At 53.5% G+C, this 20,216-nt stretch overlaps 1 protein-coding gene across 1 annotated transcript in view; it reads right to left on the bottom strand.

Moving 5' to 3' along the window:
* Positions 1-1,253: 1,253 nt before the first annotated feature.
* The window catches only part of LOC118381784 (inositol-pentakisphosphate 2-kinase-like), a 42,704-nt gene continuing 23,741 nt past the window's right edge, over positions 1,254-20,216 (bottom strand). Inside the window, exons 8-12 of the mRNA XM_052474585.1 lie at positions 10,962-11,094; positions 9,345-9,480; positions 6,719-6,821; positions 6,438-6,517; positions 1,254-1,629 (exon numbers count right to left, since the gene is read on the bottom strand). Of these exons, the coding sequence (XP_052330545.1) occupies positions 1,389-1,629; positions 6,438-6,517; positions 6,719-6,821; positions 9,345-9,480; positions 10,962-11,094 (693 nt within the window). The 3' untranslated portion in view covers positions 1,254-1,388. The remainder of the gene's footprint in view (positions 1,630-6,437; positions 6,518-6,718; positions 6,822-9,344; positions 9,481-10,961; positions 11,095-20,216) is intronic.

The following is a 20,216-nucleotide window of genomic DNA, read 5'->3' as shown; positions in this document are numbered from 1 at the left end:
GGGGGGAGAGGAGATGGAGGCTGGGGAGACGAGATGGAGGCTGGGGGAGACGAGATGGAGGCTGGGGGAGACGAGATGGAGGCTGGGGGAGACGAGATGGAGGCTGGGGGAGATGGAGGCTGGGGGGGAGATGGAGATGGAGGCTGGGGGAGAGGAGATGGAGGCTGGGGGAAAGGAGATGGAAGCTGGGGGAGATGGAGGCTGGGGGAGAGGAGACTGGGAATCCAAAGAAACTCTTGATTGTATCCCTGGTCTCTCAGAGCCTCGCACCACAAGACGTCACTTCCTGGTATGCGCTTCAGACGACCCCGGGGTCATATGGGCCAACATAGCTCCCCAAATGGCACCCTGTCACCTATAGTGCACTACCTTTGACCAAGGCCCATAGGGAGCCATTAGGGACACAGCACTCCGTTTCCTAAACTCAGGTTATATAATATGGCAAATCTTTTTAGTTTTTTTAAAAGTATTTTTCCCAGTTCAGTTCATTCAATTTTGCTCTATCAGTTCCACAGCAGCGTTCTGTCTGGGGATAGTAGGAGGGGGTTAGGGTACAGGGGATAGTAGGAGGGGGTTAGGGTACGAGGGAGGGGTTAGGGTAGGGGGAGGGAGGGGTTAGGGTACGGGAAGGGGTTAGGGTACGGGGAGGGGAAAGGGAGGGGTTAGGGTACAGGGAAAGGGAGGGTTAAGGTACGGGGGAGGGAGGGGTTAGGGCACGGGGGGAGGGGTTAGGGGGGGGGAGGGGTTAGGTGCGGGAAGGGAGGGTTAGGGTACAGGGAAGGGTACAGGGGAAGGGAGGGGTTAGGGTACAGGGGAAGGGAGGGGTTAGGGTACAGGGAAGGGAGGGGTTAGGGTACGGGAGGGAAGGGAGGGGTTAGGGTACGGGGGGAGGAAGGGAGGGTTAGGGTACGGGGGAGGAAGGGAGGGGTTAGGGTACGGGGGAGGAAGGGAGGGGTTAGGGTACGGGGAGGGAGGGGTTAGGGTGCGGGGGAGGGAGGGAGGGGGTTAGGGTACGGGGGAGGGAGGGAGGGGGTTAAGGTACGGGGAGGGAGGGAGGGGTTAGGGTACGGGGGGAGGGAGGGAGGGGGTTAAGGTACGGGGGAGGGAGGGGAGGGGTTAGGGTGCGGGGAGGGAGGGAGGGGTTAGGGGGGGGAGGGAGGGGGTTAAGGGGGAGGGAGGGAGGGGGTTAGGGTAAGGGAGGGGAGGGAGGGGTTAGAAGCTACAGGGGAGGGAGGGAGGGGTTAGGGCGGGGGAGGGAGGGGGTTAAGGTACGGGGGAGGGAGGGAGGGAGGGGGTTAGGGTAAGGGAGGGGGACGGAGGGGTTAGGCTACAGGGGAGGGAGAGTGTAGGTAACACCAAGCGGGAAGGCCAGACAGCAGAGGGAGTGGTTATACGGGATGGAACACCAGAGTACAGTCCTCTCCTTCTCTGTCCCAGCCCAGGAAGACACTCTGATTGGCTAGTTCCTGGTTGTTGGGCAGGGTGCTCCTCAGGTAGTGGTTGACTATCTTGGAGTCCAGTCTGCTCTGGTGAGGGATGCTCTCGTAGGGTTTAGGGTCCAGGTCTAGGATGGATACGGAGTAGGTGAAGCGAGGCTTCGAAGGCTGGATCTCCAGGCTCTGGTCCAACCTGTTGGCAGCACACAGGGGAGAAGAATGAGGGTCTGCTCAGTGTAGGCAGCACACAGGGGAGAAGAATGAGGGTCTGCTCAGTGTAGGCAGTACACAGGGGAGAAGAATGAGGGTCTGCTCAGTGTAGGCAGTACACAGGGGAGAAGAATGAGGGTCTGCTCAGTGTAGGCAGTACACAGGGGAGAAGAATGAGGGTCTGCTCAGTGTAGGCAGCACACAGGGGAGAAGAATGAGGGTCTGCTCCGTGTAGGCAGTACACAGGGAGAAGAATGAGGTTCTGCTCAGTGTAGGCAGTACACAGGAGAGGAGAATGAGGGTCTGCTCAGTGTAGGCAGTACACAGGAGAGGAGAATGAGGGTCTGCTCAGTGTAGGCAGTACACAGGGGAGAAGAATGAGGGTTGAGGGTCTTCTCCATGTAGGCAGTACACAGGGGAGAAGAATGAGGGTCTGCTCAGTGTAGACAGTACACAGGGGAGAAGAATGAGGGTCTGCCCGAGTGTAGACAGTACACAGGGGAGAAGAATGAGGGTCTGCTCAGTGTAGGCAGTACACAGGGGAGGAGAATGAGGGTCTGCTCAGTGTAGGCAGTACACAGGGGAGAAGAATGAGGGTCTGCTCAGTGTAGGCAGTACACAGGGGAGAAGAATGAGGGTCTGCTCAGTGTAGGCAGTACACAGGGAGAAGAATGAGGGTCTGCTCAGTGTAGGCAGTACACAGGGGAGGAGAATGAGGGTCTGCTCAGTGTAGGCAGTACACAGGGAGAAGAATGAGGGTCTGCTCAGTGTAGGCAGTACACAGGGGAGGAGAATGAGGGTCTGCTCCAGTACAGGGGAGAAGAATGAGGGTCTGCTCAGTGTACACACAGGGAGAAGAATGAGGGTCTGCTCAGTGTAGGCAGTACAGGGGAGAAGAATGAGGGTCTGCTCAGTGTAGGCAGTACACAGGGGAGAAGAATGAGGGTCTGCTCAGTGTAGGCAGTACACAGGGGAGAAGAATGAGGGTCTGCTCAGTGTTGGCAGTACACAGGGGAGAAGAATGAGGGTCTGCTCAGTGTAGGCAGTACACAGGGAGAAGAATGAGGGTCTGCTCAGTGTAGGCAGTACACAGGGGAGAAGAATGAGGGTCTGCTCAGTGTAGGCAGTACACAGGGGAGAAGAATGAGGGTCTGCTCAGTGTAGGCAGTACACAGGGGAGAAGAATGAGGGTCTGCTCAGTGTAGGCAGTACACAGGGGAGAAGAATGAGGGTCTGCTCAGTGTAGGCAGTACACAGGGGAGAAGAATGAGGGTCTGCTCAGTGTAGGCAGTACACAGGGGAGAAGAATGAGGGTCTGCTCAGTGTAGGCAGTACACAGGGGAGAAGAATGAGGGTCTGCTCAGTGTAGGCAGTACACAGGAGAGGAGAATGAGGGTCTGCTCAGTGTAGGCAGTACACAGGAGAGGAGAATGAGGGTCTGCTCCGTGTAGGCAGTACACAGGGGAGAAGAATGAGGGTCTGCTCAGTGTAGACAGTACACAGGGGAGAAGAATGAGGGTCTGCTCCGAGTGTAGACAGTACACAGGGGAGAAGAATGAGGGTCTGCTCAGTGTAGGCAGTACACAGGGGAGGAGAATGAGGGTCTGCTCAGTGTAGGCAGTACACAGGGGAGGAGAATGAGGGTCTGCTCAGTGTAGGCAGTACACAGGGGAGAAGAATGAGGGTCTGCTCAGTGTAGGCAGTACACAGGGGAGAAGAATGAGGGTCTGCTCAGTGTAGGCAGTACACAGGGAGAAGAATGAGGGTCTGCTCAGTGTAGGCAGTACACAGGGGAGAAGAATGAGGGTCTGCTCAGTGTAGGCAGTACACAGGGGAGGAGAATGAGGGTCTGCTCAGTGTAGGCAGTACACAGGGAGAAGAATGAGGGTTGAGGGTCTTCTCCATGTAGGCAGTACACAGGGGAGAAGAATGAGGGTCTGCTCAGTGTAGGCAGTACACAGGGAGGAGAATGAGGGTCTGCTCAGTGTAGGCAGTACACAGGGGAGAAGAATGAGGTCTGCTCAGTGTAGGCAGTACACAGGGGGGAGAAGAATGAGGGTCTGCTCAGTGTAGGCAGTACACAGGGGAGAAGAATGAGGGTCTGCTCAGTGTAGGCAGTACACAGGGGAGGAGAATGAGGGTCTGCTCAGTGTAGGCAGTACACAGGGAGAAGAATGAGGGTTGAGGGTCTTCTCCATGTAGGCAGTACACAGGGGAGAAGAATGAGGGTCTGCTCAGTGTAGGCAGTACACAGGGGAGGAGAATGAGGGTCTGCTCAGTGTAGGCAGTACACAGGGGAGAAGAATGAGGGTCTGCTCAGTGTAGGCAGTACACAGGGGAGGAGAATGAGGGTCTGCTCAGTGTAGGCAGTACACAGGGGAGAAGAATGAGGGTCTGCTCAGTGTAGGCAGTACACAGGGGAGGAGAATGAGGGTCTGCTCCGTGTAGGCAGTACACAGGGGAGGAGAATGAGGGTCTGCTCCAGTGTAGGCAGTACACAGGGAGAAGAATGAGGGTCTGCTCAGTGTAGGCAGTACACAGGGGAGAAGAATGAGGGTCTGCTCAGTGTAGGCAGTACACAGGGGAGAAGAATGAGGGTCTGCTCAGTGTTGGCAGTACACAGGGGAGAAGAATGAGGGTCTGCTCAGTGTAGGCAGTACACAGGGGAGAAGAATGAGGGTCTGCTCAGTGTAGGCAGTACACAGGGAGAAGAATGAGGGTCTGCTCAGTGTAGGCAGTACACAGGGGAGGAGAATGAGGGTCTGCTCAGTGTAGGCAGTACACAGGGGAGAAGAATGAGGGTTGAGGGTCTTCTCCATGTAGGCAGTACACAGGGGAGAAGAATGAGGGTCTGCTCAGTGTAGGCAGTACACAGGGAGAAGAATGAGGGTTGAGGGTCTTCTCCATGTAGGCAGTACACAGGGGAGAAGAATGAGGGTCTGCTCAGTGTAGGCAGTACACAGGGGAGAAGAATGAGGGTCTGCTCAGTGTAGGCAGTACACAGGGGAGGAGAATGAGGGTCTGCTCAGTGTAGGCAGTACACAGGGGAGAAGAATGAGGGTCTGCTCAGTGTAGGCAGTACACAGGGAGGAGAATGAGGGTCTGCTCAGTGTAGGCAGTACACAGGGGAGAAGAATGAGGGTCTGCTCAGTGTAGGCAGTACACAGGGGAGGAGAATGAGGGTCTGCTCCGTGTAGGCAGTACACAGGGGAGGAGAATGAGGGTCTGATCCGTGTAGGCAGTACACAGGGGAGGAGAATGAGGGTCTGCTCAGTGTAGGCAGTACACAGGGAGAAGAATGAGGGTCTGCTCAGTGTAGGCAGTACACAGGGAGAAGAATGAGGGTCTGCTCAGTGTAGGCAGTACACAGGGGAGAAGAATGAGGGTCTGCTCAGTGTAGGCAGTACACAGGGGAGAAGAATGAGGGTCTGCTCAGTGTAGGCAGTACACAGGGGAGAAGAATGAGGGTCTGCTCAGTGTTGGCAGTACACAGGGGAGAAGAATGAGGGTCTGCTCAGTGTAGGCAGTACACAGGGAGAAGAATGAGGGTCTGCTCAGTGTAGGCAGTACACAGGGGAGAAGAATGAGGGTCTGCTCAGTGTAGGCAGTACACAGGGGAGAAGAATGAGGGTCTGCTCAGTGTAGGCAGTACACAGGGGAGAAGAATGAGGGTCTGCTCAGTGTTGGCAGTACACAGGGAGAAGAATGAGGGTCTGCTCAGTGTAGGCAGTACACAGGGGAGAAGAATGAGGGTCTGCTCAGTGTAGGCAGTACACAGGGGAGAAGAATGAGGGTCTGCTCAGTGTAGGCAGTACACAGGGAGAAGAATGAGGTTCTGCTCAGTGTAGGCAGTACACAGGAGAGGAGAATGAGGGTCTGCTCAGTGTAGACAGTACACAGGGGAGAAGAATGAGGGTTGAGGGTCTTCTCCATGTAGGCAGTACACAGGGGAGAAGAATGAGGGTCTGCTCAGTGTAGGCAGTACACAGGGAGAAGAATGAGGGTCTGCTCAGTGTAGGCAGTACACAGGGGAGAAGAATGAGGGTTGAGGGTCTTCTCCATGTAGGCAGTACACAGGGGAGAAGAATGAGGGTCTGCTCAGTGTAGGCAGTACACAGGGGAGAAGAATGAGGGTTGAGGGTCTTCTCCATGTAGGCAGTACACAGGGGAGAAGAATGAGGGTCTGCTCAGTGTAGACAGTACACAGGGGAGAAGAATGAGGGTCTGCTCCGTGTGTAGACAGTACACAGGGGAGAAGAATGAGGGTCTGCTCAGTGTAGGCAGTACACAGGGGAGGAGAATGAGGGTCTGCTCAGTGTAGGCAGTACACAGGGTAGAAGAATGAGGGTCTGCTCCGTGTAGGCAGTACACAGGGGAGAAGAATGAGGGTCTGCTCCGTGTAGGCAGTACACAGGGGAGAAGAATGAGGGTCTGCTCAGTGTAGGCAGTACACAGGGGAGAAGAATGAGGGTCTGCTCAGTGTAGGCAGTACACAGGAGAGGAGAATGAGGGTCTGCTCAGTGTAGGCAGTACACAGGAGAGGAGAATGAGGGTCTGCTCCGTGTAGGCAGTACACAGGGGAGAAGAATGAGGGTCTGCTCAGTATAGACAGTACACAGGGGAGAAGAATGAGGGTCTGCTCCGTGTAGGCAGTACACAGGGGAGAAGAATGAGGGTCAGTATATAGTAGTGACTGGTTAGCCTGGGAACCAGTCTGTTTGTGCTAACAGTACAAGGAGTGGACTGTAGCACTACAGAGGCCAACTAGGTAGAATTCAACTAGGTCCTCACCCGTCCTCCTCCCCACAGGTTGCTATGGTGATCATGATAGAGCAGTCCTTGGCTGTCATGGCAACTCTGTACTGGTGGACCTGATGAGAAACAGCCATATTAGACAAATATATATATTTTTTAAACAAATCCACTTTATTAGACATTAGACTACAACCTGTGTTGGGAACAACAAGCACTTAAAGCCCCAAGCAATATAATGTATATTTATGGAGCCTTGTGTAAATAAATTCAGGTTTTACAGAGTTGCGTGCGTGGGTAAGGAAGAAGAGGGTTCTCACCTTTCCGACAGCATACTCGATAGAGCCGTCGTCTTCAGTCGGACACTTCTGGATCTTCTCTAGGAAGCTGTGGCTGTACGGTCCGTCGATCTGAAGGCTACTTCTACAAGAAGACAGTCAGTCATAAGAAGAGAGAAAAAAAAAAACTCATATTTTGGTATTTGTTTTCATTAGTCAAAAAATGTTTAAGATAGATATATATTTATATATATCTCTTGGGAAGTACAGCTGGCGTTTGTATCCAAACTGGGGGCCAAAACCATTCAGATGCTACAGACGTTTGTGAGAAATTTTTTGGGATGTCTCATGGTCTGACATGGTCACAACAATTTAAAAGGACGGACACCCCTTCAAATTAGTGGAGTCGGCTAGACAGGTGTATAAAAATCGAGCACATAGCCATGCAATCTCCATAGACAAACACTGGCAGTAGAATGGCCCGTACTGAAGAGCTCAGTGACTTTCAACGTGGCACCGTCATAGGATGCCACCTTTCCAACAAGGTAGTTTGTCAAATTTCTGCTCTGCTAGAGCTGCCCCGGGTCAACTCTAAGTAATATAAATATATAATAATATATGCCATTTAGCAGACGCTTTTATCCAAAGCGACTTATGTGTGCATACATTCTACGTATGGGTGGTCCCGGGAATCGAACCCACTACCCTGGCGTTACAAGCGCCATGCTCTACCAACTGAGCTACAGAAGGACCACAAGTGGTAATGTCTAGGAGCAACAACGGCTCAGCCGTGAAGTGGTAGGCCACACAAGCTCCCAGAACAGCACCGGCGAGTGCTGAAGCGCATAAAAACGTCTGTCCTCGGTTGCAACACTCACTACTGAGTTCCAAACTGCCTCTAGAAGCAACGTCAGCACAATAACTGTTTATCGGGAGCTTCATGAAATGGGCTTCCATGGCAGAGCAGCCACACACAAGCCTAAAATCACCATGCGCAATGCCAAACATGGACTGGAGTGGTGTAAAGCTCGCAGCCATTGAACTCTGGAACAGTGGAAACGCGTTCTCTGGACTGATGAATCACGCCTCACCATCTGGCAGTCCGACGGACAAATCTGGGTTTGGCGGATGCCAGGAAAATGCTACCTGCCCCAATGCATAGTGCCAACTGTAAAGTTTGGTGGAGGAGGAATCATGGTCTTGGGGCTGAATTACATTCTAGACAATTCTGTGCTTACGCAATCTAGTGGTCGACCTAGGTTATTACACGTGGTCTACCTGGGTTATTACACGCCATCTAGTGGTCTACCTAGGTCATTACACGCCATCTAGTGGTCTACCTAGGTTATTACACGTGGTCTACCTAGGTTATTACACGCCATCTAGTGGTCTACCTAGGTTATTACACACCATCTAGTGGTCTACCTAGGTTATTACACGCCATCTAGTGGTCGACCTGGGTTATTACACGTGGTCTACCTAGGTTATTACACGCCATCTAGTGGTCTACCTAGGTCATTACACGCCATCTAGTGGTCTACCTAGGTTATTACACGTGGTCTACCTAGGTTATTACACGCCATCTAGTGGTCTACCTAGGTCATTACACGTGGTCTACCTAGGTTATTACACGTGGTCTACCTAGGTTATTACACGCCATCTAGTGGTCTACCTAGGTTATTACACGCCATCTAGTGGTCGACCTGGGTTATTACACGTGGGCTACCTAGGTTATTACACGCCATCTAGTGGTCTACCTAGGTTATTACACGTGGTCTACCTAGGTTATTACACGCCATCTAGTGGTCGACCTGGGTTATTACACGTGGTCTACCTAGGTTATTACACGCCATCTAGTGGTCGACCTGGGTTATTACACGTGGTCTACCTAGGTTATTACACGCCATCTAGTGGTCTACCTAGGTTATTACACGTGGTCTACCTAGGTTATTACACGCCATCTAGTGGTCTACCTAGGTTATTACACACCATCTAGTGGTCTACCTGGGTTATTACACGCCATCTAGTGGTCTACCTAGGTCATTACACGCCATCTAGTGGTCTACCTAGGTTATTACACGCCATCTAGTGGTCTACCTAGGTTATTACACGTGGTCTACCTAGGTTATTACACGTGGTCTACCTAGGTTATTACACGCCATCTAGTGGTCGACCTGGGTTATTACACGTGGTCTACCTAGGTTATTACACGCCATCTAGTGGTCGACCTGGGTTATTACACGTGGTCTACCTAGGTTATTACACGCCATCTAGTGGTCTACCTAGGTTATTACACGTGGTCTACCTAGGTTATTACATGTGGTCTACCTAGGTTATTACATGCCATCTAGTGGTCTACCTAGGTTATTACACGCCATCTAGTGGTCGACCTAGGTTATTACACGTGGTCTACCTAGGTTATTACACGCCATCTAGTGGTCTACCTAGGTTATTACACGCCATCTAGTGGTCTACCTAGGTTATTACACGTGGTCTACCTAGGTTATTACACGTGGTCTACCTAGGTTATTACACGCCATCTAGTGGTCTACCTAGGTTATTACACGCCATCTAGTGGTCTACCTGGGTTATTACACGCCATCTAGTGGTCTACCTGGGTCATTACACTCCAAATGAAACCACTGAATAACAGTATTGTGGTTCTCACCTCTCTTTAGGAAAGTCCTGTAGATGCCGCTCCACTCGTTTAAACAGGGGGTTTAACCCCTCGATGTCTAAATTATCCAACATCTGAGTCCCCAGAATTTTGTCCAGGACACAATCTTTGGGTAGGCAGTGGTTAGCTGTAAAAAATAATAATAATAATAAATACAAATATTGACATTGATAAGATTTAAATATATAAAATGTAAATGTCTTAAGGTTTATTTGTTTGTGTTATTCTTATTGAAAGCGTCAAACTACACTGAACAAAAAAATATAAAATACAACAGATAAAAGTGTTGGTCCCCGTGGTTCATGAACTGAAATCAAAAATGTTCCAGACACACAAAGCTTCCCTCTCTCCCTCCCTCTCTCAAATGTGTTTACAACCCTGTTAGTGAGAATTTCTCCTTTCTCAAGATAATCCATCCACCTGACAGGTGTGGCATTATCAAGAAGCTGATTAAAACAGCATGATCATTACACAAGTGCACCTTGTGCTGGGATCCACTAAAATGTGCCTTTTTGCCACAGATGTCTAAAGTTAAGGGAGTGTGTAATTGGCATTGCTGACTGCAGGAATGTCCACCAGAGAATTTAATGTTAATTGCTCTATAATAATCCTCCGACGTAGTTTTATAGAATTTGGCAGTACGTCCAACCGGCCTCCCAACCTCAGACCCACGTGTATGTTGTTGTGTGGGAGAGCGGTTTGCTGGCGTCAACGTTGTGAACCAAGTTGCCCCACGGTGGCGATCCGGTTTATGGTACGGACAGACATAAATCTACGGACACTTTTAAAAGGTCTCTATTCCCGTGTGAAAAATCTAGGAAATCCAGGGGCCTAATTCAATTTATTTAAATTGACCGATTTCCTTATATGAACTGTCACATGGTAAAATCTAGGAAATCCAGGGGCCTAATTCAATTTATTTAAATTGACCGATTTCCTTATATGAACTGTCACATGGTAAAATCTAGGAAATTGTTGCACTTTGCGTTTCTGTTTTGGTTCGGTATATTTTGGTAACACATTCAATAAAATTAAGCAATAAGGCACGAAGGGGGTGTGGTATATGGCCAATATACCACGGCTAGGGGCTGTTCTTAGACACGACGCAACACAGAGTGCCTGGATACATCCCTTAGCTGTAGTATATTGGTCATATCCCAGAAACCCCCATAGTGGCGGCAGCGTAGCCTAGTGGTTAGAGCGTTGGACTAGCAACCGGAAGGTTGCGAGTTCAAACCCCGAGCTGACAAGGTACAAATCTGTCGTTCTGCCCCTGGACAGGCAGTTAACCCACTGTTCCCAGGCCGTCATTGAAAATAAGAATACGTTCTTAACTGACTTGCCTGGTTAAATAAAGGTAAAATTAAAAAAAAAAAAAAAAAAAAAATTAAAACATAGTGCCTTATTGCTATCATAAACTGGTTACCAGCGTAATTAGAGCAAAACAAATAATGTTGTGGTATACGATCTGATATACCACGGCTGTCAGCCAAATCAGCATTCAGGGCTCGAACCACCCGGTTTATAATGCTGTATAGCTTGTTATAAAGCATGCATGAGCCTTTTTTTTATTTTTTATTCTCCACGCCAAGTATCAAGGTCTCTCACTGTTGCGTAGCAGGTCCCGGTGCAGGAGGCTGGCCTCACACCTCACTCTGCCCTCAGACAGGTGAGTCTTCCTGGGGTCCCAGGAGCTCAACAGGGCACTCACGATCACCTGGATCAACTCATTCAGAACCACCTGGGGGTTTAAACAGAAAGTTACAGGAAAGGAGGACAGAACATTAAGACTGTCTCAAACTGTACCCTGTTCCCTATGTAGTGCACTACTTTTCACCAGGAACCATAGGGAATAGGGGTCCATTTGACCAGGGCCCAGAGGGAATAGGGTTCCATTTGACCAGGGCCCAGAGGGAATAGGGTTCCATTTGACCAGGGCCCAGAGGGAATAGGGTACCATTTGACCAGGGCCCAGAGGGAATAGGGTACCATTTGACCAGGGCCCAGAGGGACTAGGGTACCATTTGACCAGGGCCCATAGGGAATAGGGTTCCATTTGACCAGGGCCCAGAGGGAATAGGGTTCCATTTGACCAGGGCCCAGAGGGAATAGGGTTCCATTTGACCAGGGCCCAGAGGGAATAGGGTTCCATTTGACCAAGGCCCAGAGGGAATAGGGTACCATTTGACCAGGGCCCATAGGGAATAGGGTTCCATTTGACCAAGGCCCATAGGGAATAGGGTTCCATTTGACCAAGGCCCAGAGGGAATAGGGTTCCATTTGACCAGGGCCCAGAGGGAATAGGGTTCCATTTGACCAGGGCCCAGAGGGAATAGGGTTCCATTTGACCAGGGCCCAGAGGGAATAGGGTTCCATTTGACCAAGGCCCATAGGGTTGAGATGTCAGAATCCTCACCAATCAATTACATGTATTTATAAACACCTTTTATATCAGCAGTAGTCATTGTGTTACAGTAACCCGGCAGAGAGCTTTACAGTAACCCGGCGACGACCCCAGAGAGCTTTACAGTAACCCGGCGACGACCCCAGAGAGCTTTACAGTAACCCGGCGACGACCCCAGAGAGCTTTACAGTAACCCGGCACGCACCCCAGAGAGCTTTACAGTAACCCGGCGTCGACCCCAGAGAGGTTTACAGTAACCCGGCGTCGACCGAGAGCTTTACAGTAACCCGGCGTCGACCCCAGAGAGCTTTACAGTAACCCGGCGTCGACCCCAGAGAGCTTTACAGTAACCCGGCGTCGACCCCAGAGAGCTTTACAGTAACCCGGCGACGACCCCAGAGAGGTTTACAGTAACCCGGCGACGACCCCAGAGAGGTTTACAGTAACCCGGCGACGACCCCAGAGAGGTTTACAGTAACCCGGCGACGACCCCAGAGAGGTTTACAGTAACCCGGCGTCGACCCCAGAGAGCTTTACAGTAACCCGGCGTCGACCCCAGAGAGGTTTACAGTAACCCGGCGACGACCCCAGAGAGGTTTACAGTAACCCGGCGACGACCCCAGAGAGGTTTACAGTAACCCGGCGACGACCCCAGAGAGGTTTACAGTAACCCGGCGTCGACCGAGAGCTTTACAGTAACCCGGCGTCGACCCCAGAGAGCTTTACAGTAACCCTGCGTCGACCCCAGAGAGCTTTACAGTAACCCGGCGACGACCCCAGAGAGGTTTACAGTAACCGGCGTCGACCCCAGAGAGCTTTACAGTAACCCGGCGACGACCCCAGAGAGCTTTACAGTAACCCGCGCGACCCCAGAGAGCTTTACAGTAACCCGGCGACGACCCCAGAGAGCTTTACAGTAACCCGGTGACGACCCCAGAGAGCTTTACAGTAACCCGGTGACGACCCCAGAGAGCTTTACAGTAACCCGGTGACGACCCCAGAGAGGTTTACAGTAACCCGGCGACGACCCCAGAGAGCAAACAGAAGCACAGTGACCAGGAAAAATTCCCAAGGAGGAAGCAGACATTGAGGAGAGGCTCGTCCCTGGCTTGTACAGGGCCATTAAAACAGAAAGAGACAGGATATGTTCCAAATGTAGGGCTGACCCCATTTTAATTGTTTGATAGGCAGTTGGTAGACCAAGATTCTTTAGTGGAGCAGTCACAAATAGATTACATTTTTCATGGCACACAAGGATTGATTCACAACGGTCTCAGTGGACTAATCCATTGTATGGGCCCACAGGGATGCCCCGGTCTCAGTGGACTAATCCATTGAATGGGCCCGCAGGGATGCCCCGGTCTCAGTGGACTAATCCATTGAATGGGCCCACAGGGATGCCCGGTCTCAGTGGACTAATCCATTGAATGGGCCCACAGGGATGCCCCGGTCTCAGTGGACTAATCCATTGAATGGGCCCACAGGGATGCCCCGGTCTCAGTGGACTAATCCATTGAATGGGCCCACAGGGATGCCCCGGTCTCAGTGGTCATTGTATGGGCCCACAGGGATGCCCCGGTCTCAGTGGACTAATCCATTGAATGGGCCCACAGGGATGCCCCAGTCTCAGTGGTCATTGTATGGGCCCACAGGGATGCCCCGGTCTCAGTGGACTAATCCATTGAATGGGCCCGCAGGGATGCCCCGGTCTCAGTGGACTAATCCATTGAATGGGCCCGCAGGGATGCCCCGGTGTCAGTGGACTAATCCATTGAATGGGCCCGCAGGGATGCCCCGGTCTCAGTGGTCATTGAATGGGCCCGCAGTGATGCCCCGGTCTCAGTGGACTAATCCATTGTATGGGCCCACAGGGATGCCCGGTGTCAGTGGACTAATCCATTGAATGGGCCCGCAGGGATGCCCCGGTCTCAGTGGTCATTGAATGGGCCCGCAGTGATGCCCCGGTCTCAGTGGACTAATCCATTGTATGGGCCCGCAGGGATGCCCCAGTCTCAGTGGACTAATCCATTGTATGGGCCCGCAGGGATGCCCCGGTCTGAGTGGTCATTGTATGGGCCCACAGGGATGCCCGGTCTCAGTGGTCATTGTATGGGCCCACAGGGATGCCCGGTCTCAGTGGACTAATCCATTGAATGGGCCCACAGGAATGCCCCGGTCTCAGTGGTCATTGTATGGGCCCGCAGTGATGCCCGGTCTCAGTGGACTAATCCATTGTATGGGCCCACAGGGATGCCCCGGTGTCAGTGGACTAATCCATTGAATGGGCCCGCAGGGATGCCCCGGTCTCAGTGGTCATTGAATGGGCCCGCAGTGATGCCCCGGTCTCAGTGGACTAATCCATTGTATGGGCCCGCAGGGATGCCCCAGTCTCAGTGGACTAATCCATTGTATGGGCCCGCAGGGATGCCCGGTCTGAGTGGTCATTGTATGGGCCCACAGGGATGCCCCGGTCTCAGTGGTCATTGTATGGGCCCACAGGGATGCCCCGGTCTCAGTGGACTAATCCATTGAATGGGCCCACAGGAATGCCCCGGTCTCAGTGGTCATTGTATGGGCCCACAGGGATGCCCGGTCTCAGTGGTCATTGTATGGGCCCACAGGAATGCCCCGGTCTCAGTGGTCATTGTATGGGCCCACAGGGATGCCCCGGTCTCAGTGGACTAATCCATTGAATGGGCCCGCAGGGATGCCCCGGTCTCAGTGGACTAATCCATTGAATGGGCCCACAGGAATGCCCCGGTCTCAGTGGACTAATCCATTGAATGGGCCCACAGGGATGCCCCGGTCTCAGTGGACTAATCCATTGAATGGGCCCACAGGGATGCCCCGGTCTCAGTGGACTAATCCATTGAATGGGCCCACAGGGATGCCCCGGTCTCAGTGGACTAATCCATTGAATGGGCCCACAGGGATGCCCCGGTCTCAGTGGACTAATCCATTGAATGGGCCCACAGGGATGCCCCGGTCTCAGTGGACTAATCCATTGAATGGGCCCACAGGGATGCCCCGGTCTCAGTGGACGAATCCATTGAATGGGCCCGCAGGGATGCCCCGGTCTCAGTGGACGAATCCATTGAATGGGCCCGCAGGGATGCCCCGGTCTCAGTGGACTAATCCATTGTATGGGCCCGCAGGGATGCCCCGGTCTCAGTGGTCATTGTATGGGCCCACAGGGATGCCCCGGTCTCAGTGGACTAATCCATTGAATGGGCCCGCAGGGATGCCCCGGTCTCAGTGGACTAATCCATTGAATGGGCCCGCAGGGATGCCCCGGTCTCAGTGGTCATTGTATGGGCCCACAGGGATGCCCCGGTCTCAGTGGACTAATCCATTGAATGGGCCCGCAGGGATGCCCCGGTCTCAGTGGACTAATCCATTGAATGGGCCCACAGGGATGCCCCGGTCTCAGTGGACTAATCCATTGAATGGGCCCACAGGGATGCCCCGGTCTCAGTGGACTAATCCATTGAATGGGCCCACAGGGATGCCCCGGTCTCAGTGGACTAATCCATTGAATGGGCCCACAGGGATGCCCCGGTCTCAGTGGACTAATCCATTGAATGGGCCCACAGGGATGCCCCGGTCTCAGTGGACGAATCCATTGAATGGGCCCGCAGGGATGCCCCGGTCTCAGTGGTCATTGTATGGGCCCACAGGGATGCCCCGGTCTCAGTGGACTAATCCATTGAATGGGCCCGCAGGGATGCCCCGGTCTCAGTGGACTAATCCATTGAATGGGCCCGCAGGGATGCCCCGGTGTCAGTGGACTAATCCATTGAATGGGCCCGCAGGGATGCCCCGGTCTCAGTGGTCATTGAATGGGCCCGCAGTGATGCCCCGGTCTCAGTGGACTAATCCATTGTATGGGCCCACAGGGATGCCCCGGTGTCAGTGGACTAATCCATTGAATGGGCCCGCAGGGATGCCCGGTCTCAGTGGTCATTGAATGGGCCCGCAGTGATGCCCCGGTCTCAGTGGACTAATCCATTGTATGGGCCCGCAGGGATGCCCCAGTCTCAGTGGACTAATCCATTGTATGGGCCCGCAGGGATGCCCCGGTCTGAGTGGTCATTGTATGGGCCCACAGGGATGCCCCGGTCTCAGTGGTCATTGTATGGGCCCACAGGGATGCCCCGGTCTCAGTGGTCATTGTATGGGCCCGCAGGGATGCCCCGGTCTCAGTGGACTAATCCATTGAATGGGCCCACAGGGATGCCCCGGTCTCAGTGGTCATTGTATGGGCCCACAGGGATGCCCCGGTCTCAGTGGACTAATCCATTGAATGGGCCCACAGGGATGCCCGGTCTCAGTGGTCATTGTATGGGCCCGCAGGGATGCCCCGGTCTCAGTGGACTAATCCATTGAATGGGCCCGCAGGGATGCCCGGTCTCAGTGGTCATTGAATGGGCCCGCAGTGATGCCCCGGTCTCAGTGGACTAATCCATTGTATGGGCCCGCAGGGATGCCCCAGTCTCAGTGGACTAATCCATTGTATGGGCCCGCAGGGATGCCCCGGTCTCAGTGGTCATTGTATGGGCCCACAGGGATGCCCCGGTCTCAGTGGACTAATCCATTGAATGGGCCCACAGGGATGCCCCGGTCTCAGTGGTCATTGTATGGGCCCGCAGGGATGCCCCGGTCTCAGTGGACTAATCCATTGAATGGGCCCGCAGGGATGCCCCGGTCTCAGTGGACTAATCCATTGAATGGGCCCGCAGGGATGCCCCGGTCTCAGTGGACTAATCCATTGAATGGGCCGCAGGGATGCCCGGTCTCAGTGGACTAATCCATTGAATGGGCCAGCAGGGACGCCCGGTCCAACGATGGTGTGCTAAAAATGCACTTCCCTTTAAATTGATAGTGTCTACCAATTCCCATTACACATCAATCACCAGTAGTATCCTACATTTACCGCTAATTCCCTTCATTTCTAATCTACAACGTTTGGTTACGGTCATGTCTGTTAATTCAGTTCAATATTATTACAGGCGTTTACCGTTGTCCTTGTCGGAGTGGGCGCGTTGTTTGCAGAGCTCACAACCTACGCTAGTTCTGGTTCATTTAATTCAATTTATTCATTGTCAATGTTGAGTAAGGACACACACCTGATTACGCATTGAGAAGTCTATAGGCTACCTGGCCTGCAATGCAAATGTAGTTATGTCTGATCGTATTTCTGATTGGCTTAACTTCACCTCAAAACAGCAAGGAAACAAAGGGTCTTTAGAATCCGTTGAGAATGACAGCTCCCTCCCTTTATCCAGCTCCCTCCCTCTCTCCCTTTATCCAGCTCCTCCCTCTCTCCCTTTATCCAGCTCCCTCCCTCCCTTTATCCAGCTCCCTCCCCCCTCCCTTTATCCAGCTCCCTCCCCCTCCCTCCCCTTTATCCAGCTCCCTCCCTCCCTCTATCCAGCTCCCTCCCTCCCTCCCTTTGTCCAGCTCCCTCCCTCCCTCCCTTTGTCCAGCTCCCTCCCTCCCTTTGTCCAGCTCCCTCCCTCCCTTTGTCCAGCTCCCTCCCTCCCTTTATCCAGCTCCCCCCTCCCTCCCTTTATCCAGCTCCCTCCCCCTCCCTCCCTTTATCCAGCTCCCCCCCTCCCTCCCTTTGTCCAGCTCCCCTCCCTCCCTCCCTTTGTCCAGCTCCCTCCCTCCCTTTGTCCAGCTCCCTCCTCCCTTTGTCCAGCTCCCTCCCTCCGTTTATTCATCTCCCTCCCCTCCCTCCCTTTATCCAGCTCCCTCCCTCCCTTTATCCAGCTCCCTCCCTCCCTTTATCCAGCTCCCCCCTCCCTCCCTTTATCCAGCTCCCTCCCCCTCCCTCCCTTTATCCAGCTCCCTCCCCCTCCCTCCCTTTATCCAGCTCCCTCCCCCTCCCTCCCTTTATCCAGCTCCCTTTATCCAGCACCCTCCCTTTATCCAGCTCGCTCCCTCCCCTCCATCCAGCTCCCTCCCTCCCTCCATCCAGCTCCCTCCCTCCCTCCCTTTATCCAGATCCTCCCTCCCTTCATCCAGCTCCCTCCCTCCCTTCCTTTATCCACCTCCCTCCCTCCCTTTATCCAGCCCCCCCTCCCTCCCTTTATCCAGCTCCCTCCCTCCCTTCCTTTATCCAGCTCCCTCCCTCCCTCCATCCCTTTATCCAGCCCCCCTCCCTCCCTTTATCCAGCTCCCTCCCTCCCGCCCTTTGTCCAGCTCCCTCCTCCCGCCCTTTATCCAGCTCCCTCCCGCCCTTTATCCAGCTCCCTCCCTCCCTCCCTTTATCCAGCTCCCTCCCTCCCTTTATCCAGCTCCCCCTCCTCCCTTTATCCAGCTCCCTCCCCCTCCCTCCCTTTATCCAGCTCCCCTCCCCTCCCTCCCTTTATCCAGCTCCCTCCCTCCCTCCAGCTCCCTCCCTCCCTCCCTTTATCCAGCTCCCTCCCTCCCTCCCTCCCTTTGTCCAGCTCCCTCCCTCCCTTTGTCCAGCTCCCCCTCCCTCCCCTTTATCCAGCTCCCTCCCCCTCCCTCCCTTTATCCAGCTCCCTCCCCCCTCCCTCCCTTTATCCAGCTCCCTCCCCCTCCCTCCCTTTATCCAGCTCCCTCCCTCCCTTTATCCAGCTCCCTCCCTTTATCCAGCTCCCTCCCTCCCTCCCTTTATCCAGCTCCCTCCCTTTATCCAGCTCCCTCCCTTTATCCAGCTCTCTCCCTCCATCCAGCTCCCTCCCTCCCTCCTTTATCCAGATCCTCCCTCCCTTTATCCAGCTCCCTCCCTCCCTTCCTTTATCCAGCTCCCTCCCTCCCTCCCTTTATCCAGCCCCCTCCCTCCCCCTCCCCTTTATCCAGCTCCCTCCCTCCCTCCCTCCCTTTATCCAGCTCCCTCCCCCTCCCTCCCTCTATCCAGCTCCCTCCCCCTCCCTCCCTCTATCCAGCTCCCTCCCTCCCTCTATCCAGCTCCCTCCCTTTATCCAGCTCCCTCCCTCCCTTTGTCCAGCTCCCTCCCTCCCTTTATCCAGCTCCCTCCCTCCCTTTATCCAGCTCCCTCCCCCTCCCTCCCTTTATCCAGCTCCCTCCCCCTCCCTCCCTTTATCCAGCTCCCTCCCCCTCCCTCCCTTTATCCAGCTCCCTTTATCCAGCTCCCTCCTCCCTCCCTTTATCCAGATCCTCCCTCCTTCATCCAGCTCCCTCCCTCCCTTCCTTTATCCAGCTCCCTCCCTCCCTCCCTCCCTTTATCCAGCCCCCTCCCTCCCTTTATCCAGCTCCCTCCCTCCCTTCCTTTATCCAGCTCCCTCCCTCCCTCCATCCCTTTATCCAGCCCCCCCTCCCTCCTTTATCCAGCTCCCTCCCTCCCTCCCTTTATCCAGCTCCCTCCCTCCCTTTATCCAGCTCCCTCCCTCCCTCCCTTTATCCAGCTCCCTCCCTCCCTCCCTTTATCCAGCTCCCTCCCTCCCTCCCTTTATCCAGCTCCCTCCCTCCCTCCCTTTATCCAGCTCCCTCCCTCCCTCCCTTTATCCAGCTCCCTCCCTCCCTCCCTTTATCCAGCTCCTCCCTCCCTCTATCCAGCCCCCTCCCTTTAGCCAGCTCCCCCTCCTCCCTCCCTTTAGCCAGCTCCCCCTCCTCCCTCCCTTTAGCCAGCTCCCCCTCCTCCCTCCCTTTATCCAGCTCCCTCCCCTTATCCAGCTCCCTCCCCTTATCCAGCTCCCTCCCCTTAACGGCAGAATCTGGGAAGGCCAACTGCAGGAGAGGGGGGTCAAAAAAACAGGCCAACTTGATCTCTGGCTCCCTCGAGTCTTGTGTGTGTGCGCTCGTCTTAATTACTTCAACCAAACAACGTGCTTAAAGCATCAGACAAGCTCGTTACAGAAAGTGAATTATTTTTTTTAAACACACAGGATGTATCCATATATGGAATACACGTTTAGACATTTCGACCAACGAAGAAAAGACTACTCTCGGTCGACCAAGATTTTATTTTATGTCGGGGACAGCCCTACCCAAATTGCACCCTATTCCCTATGTCAGGGGGTATTCAACTCTGACCCTACGAGGGACGGAGACTGCTGGGTTTCTGTTCTACCTGATCATTAAGAATTGGACCCTATTCCCTATGTCAGGGGTATTCAACTATGACCCTACGAGGGACAGAGACTGCTGGGTTTCTGTTCTACCTGATCATTAAGAATTGGACCCTATTCCCTATGTCAGGGGTATTCAACTCTGACCCTACGAGGACGGAGACTGATGGGTTTCTGTTCTACCTGATCATTAAGAATTGGACCCTATTCCCTATGTCAGGGGGGTATTCAACTCTGACCCTACGAGGGACGGAGACTGCTGGGTTTCTGTTCTACCTGATCATTAAGAATTTGACCCTATTCCCTATGTCAGGGGGTATTCAACTCTGACCCTACGAGGACGGAGACTGCTGGGTTTCTGTTCTACCTGATCATTAAGAATTGGACCCTATTCCCTAT

This window comes from Oncorhynchus keta, chromosome 21 (assembly GCF_023373465.1).
Source record: "Oncorhynchus keta strain PuntledgeMale-10-30-2019 chromosome 21, Oket_V2, whole genome shotgun sequence".
Lineage (NCBI taxonomy): Eukaryota > Metazoa > Chordata > Actinopteri > Salmoniformes > Salmonidae > Oncorhynchus > Oncorhynchus keta.
The sequence above is the reverse complement of the archived record's forward strand: the minus strand, read 5'-3'. Positions and strand labels throughout refer to the sequence as shown.